The 11,040-nt window shown below is 47.6% G+C and overlaps 1 protein-coding gene across 1 annotated transcript in view; it reads left to right on the top strand.

Moving 5' to 3' along the window:
* Positions 1-3,950: 3,950 nt before the first annotated feature.
* LOC103922855 (epoxide hydrolase 1-like) overlaps positions 3,951-11,040 on the top strand; it is an 11,374-nt gene continuing 4,284 nt past the window's right edge. Inside the window, 8 exon segments of the mRNA XM_009331060.1 lie at positions 3,951-4,002; positions 4,005-4,089; positions 5,431-5,454; positions 6,380-6,593; positions 7,400-7,580; positions 8,363-8,593; positions 8,964-9,093; positions 10,045-10,259. Of these exon segments, the coding sequence (XP_009329335.1) occupies positions 3,951-4,002; positions 4,005-4,089; positions 5,431-5,454; positions 6,380-6,593; positions 7,400-7,580; positions 8,363-8,593; positions 8,964-9,093; positions 10,045-10,259 (1,132 nt within the window).

Raw genomic sequence — 11,040 nt, 5'->3', positions numbered from 1 at the left:
GGGAGAGATTGTCCCTGGCCCTCCCAAGTTGTTCATTGCTCCTGCAACCTGAGTTTTGTATAAGATACCATAGAGCAGCACAGAGGCCTCATGGGCTGGCTGCCGGTGGAGGCAGGAGCAAGGTGTTGCTGCGATCTGCTCTCAGATGTTTGAGCTGGCTCTTGTTAATAAGATTCAGGAATTAATAGTTTGGAAGCGCTTAGGAGCTCAGTGGTTCCTCCAGGGATGTGACCACTGAGGCTGAGCACAGAGCCTGCCGTTCAGGGCTGGAGTAGACTTTGGTGCAAAATAAATCTCCCGCCAACCAGCTGAATGTCTGAGACCTCACTGGGAAGGTGAAAACTTTGCTCGTCCATTGCAGGTAGGGTGATGTGCTTGGGGCTATTCCTTAACCCCCAAGACACAGCCACACGTGGTAAGCTAAGCTCTCCAATTTTTCCCATGCGATCCCATTTCTGGGCAGGGCTTTTTTCCATACAATACCAATTGAGAAGAGTTGTGTGTGCACAGACAGTCCCAGCTTGGACCTGTTGGATGGTGGTGGGTACCATTCCCCTTCAGAAGTCATGCAGGGAAATACAGCATTCAGTATCTTTGGCCTGTGGGAGCAAAGAACCAGTGAAGCAAAGGAAAGCCTCGTTAGCCTTAAGGACCTTCCTTAAAAGCAAAGGAAGAAGGCGAAGTTCAAAGATAGAGTGACACCATGGGGCAAGCAGGGTTGTGGGAGCCTGGAAGAGCACAGGGGAGATCTGAAGCTACCAGCCCTGCCCTGCAACACCCCCAGCCAGCAGCTCACTGGTAGTGGCCACTGCCCAGATAAAAAGGAGAGAGCTGGTCCCTGGTATAAGTCAGGACACCATATTCATAAAGATCCCCTGTTACTGAGCACCATTTGCTCTCTAGTAATATTCTTAAGACAGCGAACCTGATTTGTGCATGCAAAAGGAAAATTATGCAGCAAAGCCTTCACGCTGTAAGATGAAGGGCAGCACATTACAGCCAGGGCCATAAATCCCAGCGAGGGCCTTGCAATGGCTCTAAAGGTCAGAATAATAATTTCCAAGTTGCCACAGCATCTCAAGCTGTAAAAGAGCTATGTTCAAAGCTTTTGTGCTCCACTCTTACCCCTGTTCATTAGCTCATTTCGTAAACAGAAGTCACCGGCTTTCCTCCCTGTGTCTCAGGTTTCGGTATTAATAGTATTTATGAGGCTTGGATTATGATTATATGCAACCGGCAATTAGAAAAACAGAAAGTCCAAAATAGAAAAAAAGCCCAAATAGAAAAAAAAAAGTGGTATTACGTGTACCGCGAGCTCCTCTTTCCCACTAGAGGGCACCCAGTATTTGCAGAACTGCTGCTTGGCCTTTGGGTGCTTTCTCCAGCAGCAGGTCACACTACGCCAGCATTACTGAATGGGCCTGGCATAGCTGGCAGCTTATGTTGTGTTTGGCTCCTCCTGCTTGTATCCAGCTGCTAAACCAGCTGAAAAAATACATTACGGTAACATTTCCACGTGCACATTTTCTATCGTTGCTGCAGGGGTGTCCTGCAGATCAGTGACAAGAGCAAGAGAAGAACATAGGAAACAAGCTCTCTGTTAGTATGTGATTTGTGCAATGGAAATGTATGAAATCCCTTTATAAAATGATGCCAGTCATAAAGGGGCTGCGGGATGGCAGCAATTGGAAGTTTAGATGGAGATGCAATAGTGAGATACAGTATATCAAATATTATTCTCTCTCTTTTTTTTCCCCCATGCCAGAATAGCAGCTGAACCAGCAAAATCACAGCACTGGGATAGAGGCAGAAAAATTTCTAATGGTGCTCTGAGGAGGCTTTTTAAAAATGGGTGTGCTAAGACATCTGTCATTAAGGACAAGGGATCCTGCCCCAGTGCAGGGAGATGCTCTGAGACACTTCCGCAGGTCCTTTCCTGTGGGATTCCTCTTTACATTTATGGGAGATGCATCAAAATCTCATGGGAGGCAGCCTTGCTGACTCCAGCAAAGAAGTTTCTGCCTGGAATTGTGCATTTTGGCAACTAGAGGTTGTCAGAGAGAAGGGAAAAACCTTGTTTTCCACAGACAAGCTGCTGCAGCATCCCAGGGCAGGGGATTTCGTCTGGGACCCTTTGATCTCTGCCCACCAGCACTCCCACAAAACCCCTGCATATACCCTGCATTTCAGTAGATGGGATCTTGGCATCTCAGCTGTTTCAGATTTATCAGCAGGGGGGGGTTGTTGCCTTTTAGCCCCAGGGTATTAGTGGCCTTGGTGTGTCCCCTTATATCTTAAGCAAAAGCTGTTCTGATTCTCCCAAATCTTTTAGACACAGAGCAGCAACTTGTATCTTTTCTCTGCAGCTTTAACTAGCTCTGCTGGCTCTTCCCACATTCCTGGTATAGATAATTTCACTCTCAGATATTTAAGCCAGATCTTCCTCCACCAGCTTCTGTGCTTTTTCAAAGTGCTAGGTAAGAAACAGAAATTTCCCAAGGTCTCTTTTGTATCCTGGAGTACCTGTTGTACCTCAACCTGGCACCTTATGGGGTCCTCAACTACCTTCCACATGGGTTGTAATTCTTTCCTCTTGTTGCTAATAATTCTCTAGTCTTCTGACTATAGTCCCCTCTGCAATCAGGGATACCATCTTCAAAAAGGCATCCAGAGACCTGTTCTCTAGTTGGAAATAGGACCTTAAAGCTAAGTAATGCCAGATGGACATAACCAGAAATAGCTATGGTGTATCAATAAATTGAACTTTGACCAAATGAAGGATTTACAAGCTTTTCTTCCTGATGGCTCTTTTTGATGGCACAGTGGCTACATATGAACTCACAGCAGTATGAGATTAATCACCACAGGTCTCACTCATGATGGTACTTCACTTTGAGCATTGCATGGAGATAGGAATCATTTCCTCTGACAGTAAAATGTAGCTATTCCTGGAGTGAAGCACAGCAAGGACACTGTGCAACAATTTAGGAAGGAGAAGCCTTTATGCAGTAAGATTTTACCGGCCATGAGGGAAATGAAATCTAGTTCCCTGAGCTAAAACAAAGCATTGATTTCTGTGGAAAATGAAAAACTTAGCTTTTCCTTTTTTTTTTTTTGTTTTGGCTCCTGCAAGTCACAGGTGCACATGGGATAGAGCCACATCATACAGAGGTTGGAAGGGATACCTGGAGGTCAGTTCGTCCCACCTCCTGCTCAGAGCAGGTCCAGGTAGGTCAGGTTGCTCAGTGCCTTGTTCCTGTCAAATTTTTAATGCCTCCAAGGATGGAGATCCCACATCCTTTCTGGGCCCCTGTCCCAGTGTCTGAATACCTCCATGGTGAACATTTCTCCTAATATCTAACCAGAATTTCTCTTGTTGCAGTTTGCATCCATTGCCTTTTTTCCTTCAACTGTTGCTCCTCCAAGATGAGTCTGGGTCCATTTTTCCTATGCCCTCCACTAGGTAGCTGTAAGACACACACACAACCCTCCCTTTGCCTTCTCTTCTCCAGGCTGAACAAGCCCAGATCTCTCTGTCTCTCCTTGTACACCACGTGCTCCAGTCTCCTGGCAGCTTGACGGCCCTACACCACCAAGGGTGGGCTCACTCCAATCTTTCCTCTACCAGCAAGGCCAGAACTGGACACAGCACTCCAGATGTAGTCTCACAAGTGCTGAAGAGAGCGAAGGATCACTTCACTCAGCCTGCTGGCTAACACGCTTGCTACATAGCCCTGTACACAGCTGGCCTTTGCTGCAAGGACACCTTGTTGACTCAAGCTCAGCTGAGGACCTCAGGCCAGTCTCCACGGAGTTGCTTTCTATGTATTTGGCCCCCAGCCTGCGCTGGTGCACAAGGGCTATTCCCTCCCCATGCAGGACTTAGCATTTGCCTCTGTTGAGCTTAATTTGCAACTGCACACTTAGGCAATAGGTGGCACTAATGGGTGATGTAGTTTGCATTGTCACCGAGAGAGCGTCACTGCGCAAGAGAAAGCCAGCAGAGGAGACACCTGGGTTTGCTTCGCTCGGAGCAGCGGCCAGGAGAGGAGGAGCAGGCATGTGGCAGGAGATCCTTCCAAACACCTGGTGAGATCGCCTCGGTGCGAGGAGGAGGGACCCCGAACGGGGCTTCCCGGGGTTGGGGCGGGAGGAAGCCCCTGCGGGGTCACCAGGCCATCGGAGAGCGGGAGCGTGTGGCTGAGTTCTGAATGTGAGTGGGGAGGAGGTTTTATTAGACTGAGCCTTGTTTTGTGTCGCTCAGGCAGCTGCTTCTGGGACGTGCTTGCTTTGTTGGCAGTGCTGAGTTTGTGCTATTGCCACGATAACTGGTTTCATGCCTCTGACTCACTAAACTCCAGGATGTAAGTGCAGGGGGATGTTATTACTTGTTGTGTAAGCTGCTCAGCCTCCAGGGAGGTGGAGGCTGACACTTTTTGCTCTTAGGAGCCCTGTTCTTCCTCGTCTGGGAGCGGTTTAAGGAAATACGTCCTTAAAAATCACACATACGCTGTCTCAGAGATTGTTACCAAATCGCCTTGGGGACTGCTGGGGTCTCCAGTACAGGCACCGGGTTCTGCAACACAGGCAGTAGTGGAAAACAATACGAGGTAAAAAGAAACAGCCAGCGGACTTGATTTTTCATGGAGTTTCATGTCCTTTTTGTTTTTTGTTTGTCTCAAGATATCGTAATTATGACACCAAACAGCTCCCTAATCTGGCTGCCTTCCACAAAGCAGAGTAACAAGACTTTCTCTTGTCACTTTTAGTTTTGTTAGATTTTAGACTGTGCTTTTCTTGCAAGAGAATCTACCAGGCTGAAAGAGAACCAAGTAGGATGTTTTCTTTTTCTTGCAGGCAGATGAGACCTAAAAGCTTGGTATCTGGTCAGGAGTAGTTAGAAGCAGCAAAGGTATAGCAGCGCATTGAACTCTGAACAGGGAAACATCCCACAAGCCTCTTCTGGTGCCAGCCCCGCAGCACGACCAGCACCGCGTGGCTGGCAGCAGAACAACCCTTGAGCTTGAAAGTCCGCTGCCAAGGCTGTGCACCTATCGCTACGCAACAGTCAAAATAAACTATTCTCTTGGCTGAAGTAAGACAGCAGCTCGTAGGATGAAACACCGCAAGGACACCTACCCAGTTGTTTAGTGCCTTTTATCTAAATTGTGCTGAAGGAGAGACTATTATGGCAACAAAGTATCTAGCCTAAAACACAGCCCAGAAACACGGTCTTCCTATGCAGAGGCAGTGCTCTGAGCCTCTCTCTTCCTGCCCCATCCAAAAAGGAGGAAAAATAATGGCAGGGGTTGCCGGGTGGCGAAACAGCTTGTGATCCGATGGCTGGGCAGTAAATGGTGCTGGCTGGTACCATTCAGACAACACTGTCAGACTATAAGGATCTTTTTTTTTTTTTTTCCCCGTTTGTAGGGAGACCATCTCATCCCGGATCAGGTGAGTGGAATAGCTGCTCTGTGCTGAGGCCTCCACTTTTTATTAGCACCCTCGTTGGGGCACGGCATAGTCCCTTCCCTACCCTATACCACAACAAAATCTTCATACACGGTTCCCTTGCAGCCCCCTGCAATAGCCCCAGACACCTCTACTAACCCCCAAGGGAAGCTGGAGAGCTTGAGGCACAGGTCAGAGGGACAAGAAGGTACACTACATTTAGGACTGATTGCTCAACCATTTGAACAGTTTTGAAACATGCTGCATGTCTGTTAAAACCAACTCTGGTGACTTAGCTCCTGCACCTCAAGAAAGTCTGAAACCTTGCTGTCTAGAACAGAAGCAGGGGCACCAGACAGACAAGCTGAGAGCCTTACCCATGGAAAGCTATGGTGGAGGGCCAGTGTTGCCCTAAAAGATGACTGAATCTGTAGGGGAGCTATGTATAAAGCACTGCCAAGAGGGGCACGTCTAGTACATCCAGCTCTCTCCAGCAGCTGAAGACCCTTGTCTCTACTCCTGCTCCTCAGCCCATTCTGTCTGTGCAGTTTTTATTCCTGGAGGAGTCCAGCTGCTACTATCCCATTCACTCCAGTACCTACCTTAAAATAGACTGGCCCATATCCTATTGACCCTTGTCCCCCAGGGCACCCTGGCTCACAAGGATAGGGACGAGGAAGCCTTGTGATCAGCAAGTCCTGATCAGCAAGGACTTGAAGTCCCTAGAAGCACTGGTAGATCTAACCCTGCCCCAAATCTTGCCTGTTATCTTCAAAAATCACAGAAACCTCCAGCCCCTGCTGACTCCATGGGATTTGTAGGCATTTGTTACTGCTCAGGCCCAACTGATGTGAATATAAGCCTCAGCATAGTCCCTTTACCCTTGACACTCCTGTTGTTGAACACAAACAATTCTATGCCTCCCCAGGTCTTTTGAATATTCTCAGAAGAATGCAGTCCTGGTCCCTGTGGCTGTCCTGGGGGTTGGAGGGATGCTGGTTTACTGGCTGAGGTCTAGACACAAGATCAAGACTATTGAAATGGGCGATGGATGGTGGGGCTCAGGCGAAAGACCCCTAAAAGGGAAAGAAGATGAAAGTATCCGTCCCTTCAAGATTGAAACGTCTGACAAAGAAATCGAGGTACCGGTGGCTGGAATGTAGGGAGGGGCAGAAAGCTGCGAGGTGGAACGAGTCTGTCACCCACTTTACTGCTTCAAGGTGATGTCTTGGGGGTGGCAGCAGTGCACTTATATACGCTAGTGCTGCTACCTAGCACCGTTAGATGATGTTCTGGCTCACCGTCCTTTATGAATGGAATTTGAGCTCAGATTCAGTGCAATGCCCCATAAAGACTTTCTAAGACCACAGACCCTCCATGCAACCTGGGGCTGCTCCTGCAGAAAGACCACGCTTTGAGCAGCAGACTTTGACAGTGGGTCTGCGGGTGGTGGAGCAGGGTGGGAGGGCATCGGAACAGCAGTTGCACCGGTGGGGCAGGACTGAGGGGCTACCACAGAGGGAAGGGCTGGAAGGGTGAAGAGGGATGGGGTCTTGACTGAGTTGCAGCACCCTTGTCCCTACATGCCTGTCCCTAATTATCTGGCCAACTACCAGTCAGCAGTGCAGACTGAGCTTCTTATTCTCCCAGCCAGCGGTGCCGGCAAGCTCTTAGTGCCAAAAACCCTAAAGTGAGTTAGCAGCAAGGCAAGAGTAGGACCCAGTACTCCTGAGTGCCCTAGGGGAACTGGTAACCTGTAGAAAAATATATTCCCCATATAAACGATTCAGGAGGTCGTGCAGAGTATGCCACTGCTTCAAGAGGGCTCGTGGTGTCCCAGATAGCGATACAAAAGCTGGCGGAGCCAGGAGAGCCCGTCCGTGCCTGCCCTGGTGTAGGGCACACGTGGGCAGCTGGCCAGCCTCGCAAGAAGGGCTCCCCTCCGCAGGACCTGCACTGCCGCCTGGAGCAGGCCCGCTACACACCGCCGCTGGAAGGGGCCGCCTTCCACTACGGCTTCAACTCCAGCTACCTGCGGAAGGTGGTGGCCTACTGGAGGAACCAGTTCGACTGGCGCAAGCAAGTGGAAGTCCTGAACAAATACCCCCATTTCCAGACCACCATTGAAGGTGAGGGGGTCTCTGTGGCTTGAGCAGGTCTCGCTCTGAAACGCACGGAGAGAAAGGGGGGATTTAAGAGGTTACAATATTTAAGACAACAGTATGCATAACAGTGATATGAGTGAAATATCACTAGTGGAGGCTATATCATTAATAACCTTCTATAGATTAAGACCATTACACAGTGGCAATAAGATTAGGTCTGCTTCAAGATAGGCTTCATCTGGCTCTGAACCTGTGCTAACTAATGATAAGGTTTTCTTCTGCTATTGCCTTGAAGCCACCTTTGACAATTGCAAAATTTACCCAGATTCTGAGGCTAGAATTCCCACCACCACCACTCAGTTTAGCCAGGTGAGGCTAGCCAGACTTTAGGTAAGTGATCTGCAGGTTAAAATTCTATCTTGCACTTACTTTCTCATGTTTCTCTTTTTATCACCCACATATTTTGTAATTTTGTCATGCTTTTGCATATGTCTTACCTGCATTATACTATTAAGTGCAGCTCTACTTACATACTGTGAGACCAGTTTCTCAGGAGATGGATGCTTGGTCTCCTGTGACCCCAATATCTGGGGCTGGGATCAATACCTCTGTCTGTATGTAAAAGATGAAACATAGGTACAATACCAGGCATCCCCTTTCAGCTAGGCATCTTCTTGCAATGGATTGATTGTGTAACTTCTGCTACGAATGCTAATTACAATTTTGCCGCCTTCCTTCTTCAGAGTCCAGAGCAGAAACTGCGATGGAACAAGAGCTTTAATTTATCTGTCTTGGATGTGTGGCAGGGATCGATATCCATTTTATCCACGTGAAGCCCTCCTACGTCCCTCACGGTCGAGCTGTTCAACCTCTGCTGATGGTCCACGGCTGGCCCGGCTCCTTCTATGAGTTCTACAAGATCATCCCTCTGCTCACGGAGCCGGCCAGGCACAACCTGAACGAGGGTGATGTGGTGTTTGAGGTCATCTGCCCATCCATTCCAGGCTATGGCTTCTCAGAGGCACCGCACCAGAAAGGTAAGTGATGAAAAGGCTCTGTTGGAATCGCAAGATTTTTGGAGTAATACCTCAGCCATCCCCGGGCCCCCTGGGCACTGCAGTTTGTGAATGCAGATGTTTGGCTCTGCACTAACACCCATGTGGCTGAGGCTCTGGAGATTTGGAAGGCAATGGTAGCTGGAAGCCAGGTCTGCTTTCCACTTTCTCCACTTTCCACTGCGTTTCCATCATTTTGTGTTCAGTTTATTGCCAAGGAGTGAAGCAGAGCAGCATAGCACACTGTGCCTTCACACAGCAGCATACTCACATGCCTCTGTCAGGCCGTGATCTTTGGCCAGGGGATGAACGCTAGGACAAACAGGTCTCCTGTGTTTCTCTTTACCTACAGGCTTTGACACCATAGCAACTGCTCGGATCTTTCATAAGCTGATGAACAGATTGGGCTTCAAGGAATACTACCTACAGGGAGGAGACTGGGGATCTCGTATTATCACAAACATGGCCCAGATGCTGCCACAGTGAGTAGCAAAGGGAATCGGCGCAGAAAAGCTGCCTCCAGTTCTTACCCTACCTTCTGGCTCCATGGTCCTGGTCCTGCCTTCTGTTTGCCCTGCCTCTCATCCCCTTCTGCTTTGTTTCCTCCAGGGACATCCCCACCCCTGTGCATTCAGTTATATTCATATGCTTTGCATTGATATTGGCACAGTTCTCACGCTTCCTAAATTTCAGTGCTGTTTGGCTTCTCTTCCACTAGCTGTGGAAGTAAACTCTGCTGCATTTTGATTTGAGACCTCAAGGAGACAGATCATCATCCTAAATGAGGAAGGAGATAAATTTAAAAACAGCGGGGAGAAAAGGAAGGAAGGAGCTCAGCCTTTCAGTAGTTGAACAGTACCACGAAGTACAGGACTTTCCTATCTAAAATGCAGAGTTGAGACTGATCGGAAAAGAAACACAATATTTTCTTTAGAAGATGGCATCACAGCTCATTGTGCAGCATTTAATGGAAAGCAGGCACCGCAGCCACGCTTAGGTCAGAGAGCGGATAAGGTGGGAAAGCTCTTAAAGCAGTTAGGTTGCAGGCTGAGCAGCTAGCTCACTGTTCCCAATTGCAGTTGTGCTTCACAGCACCCAGAGCACTGTGACCACATGTGATCTGCTCAAGCTTTTCAGAAAATACCCAACGCAGCCTGTTCCCTGCAGCACAGAACAACACAAGATCAACAGCCAGAGCTACCAGCATGGATACGCCACATCCAAAAACTGAGTACCTAAAGCTAACATCATACCAGCTGTACCATTTCTAACTCCCATATTTATTTTTTTTTTAATCATAATGAACCTGAAGGGCTTTATGTATTTGGCTCAGTGAAATGCTTCTATCACAGCTCCAGTCAGACTTATTTTCTAGAAAATTTGGAGACAGAAAATCGCTTGATTTAACCTTCTATTCATTAACTTAATTTTAGATCTGTGAAAGGGCTTCATCTGAATTTCGTCTTCGTCAGCAGACAAGGTTTGAGAAGGATGATTTCTGTGATGCTTGGGGCTTATGTACCATGGCTCGTAGGCCTCACTAGGGAAGACGTTCGACGTATGTACCCTTTCATCCAGAAGAATATATATGAACTTCTGCGAGAGTCTGGATACTTACACATCCAAGCCACCAAACCAGACACTGCAGGTAATGAACCTTCTCTATATACCTGTGAACATTGTATACTAACTGCTTATGGTATATAAAAATTTATAGCTGAACAAAGGCCAACCATGTTTGAGAAGCAATGAGTTCTGATGACTGAATGCAAGACATGGGGACAAGAACTGTGTAAAAGGAAGTTAAAAGGAACAGCTTAAAAAAAGATGGAGACTACAAATATCACTTTTCAAGGTCTTTTAAATGGCATGCCACTTCTCTTGGGGAAAGAACCCCTTTGCAAAAAGCCTCTTAAAGCAAAGCACAGGGTCCTGAAATTGAAGCTTCTACAAATAAATGTGGGTGAAAACAAGAAAAATATCACAAGCAAGTGCAATGTGAAACTTGCAGGAAGGTAGACACAGCCCTTACACTTGAAAAGCCAGAAGCCTGACATAGTTAGTGGGGCCAGTAGGTAAGGAGTCTGAAGAAAGATATGGCCATCTCAGAAAAGTTAAATGAATTATTTGCATCAGTCCCCACTAGCGAGGATTATGGGATATTCCTTTATTGAAATAATCCCTCATCAGGAAAGACAGTGGACCTGTCTCAGACTGGTGTCAGATGGGGAGACCACAGAATGAATAGCACCCCATCCTGGCAATTCACTGAAAAAGGAGAAGCTCAAAACTGAAACATCAACTAATGCCTAGTCTGTTGCTTGAACTGATCATAATACCAAAGAAATAAAAGGAGACAAACAAGATACCAGGTTGGGATTTTTTTTTTTTTTTTTTTGGGGGGGGGGGGGGGGGGTTATAAGCACAAA

Source organism: Pygoscelis adeliae, unplaced genomic scaffold, assembly GCF_000699105.1.
Source record: "Pygoscelis adeliae isolate BGI_AS28 unplaced genomic scaffold, ASM69910v1 Scaffold218, whole genome shotgun sequence".
Classification (NCBI taxonomy): domain Eukaryota; kingdom Metazoa; phylum Chordata; class Aves; order Sphenisciformes; family Spheniscidae; genus Pygoscelis; species Pygoscelis adeliae.
The sequence above is the reverse complement of the archived record's forward strand: the minus strand, read 5'-3'. Positions and strand labels throughout refer to the sequence as shown.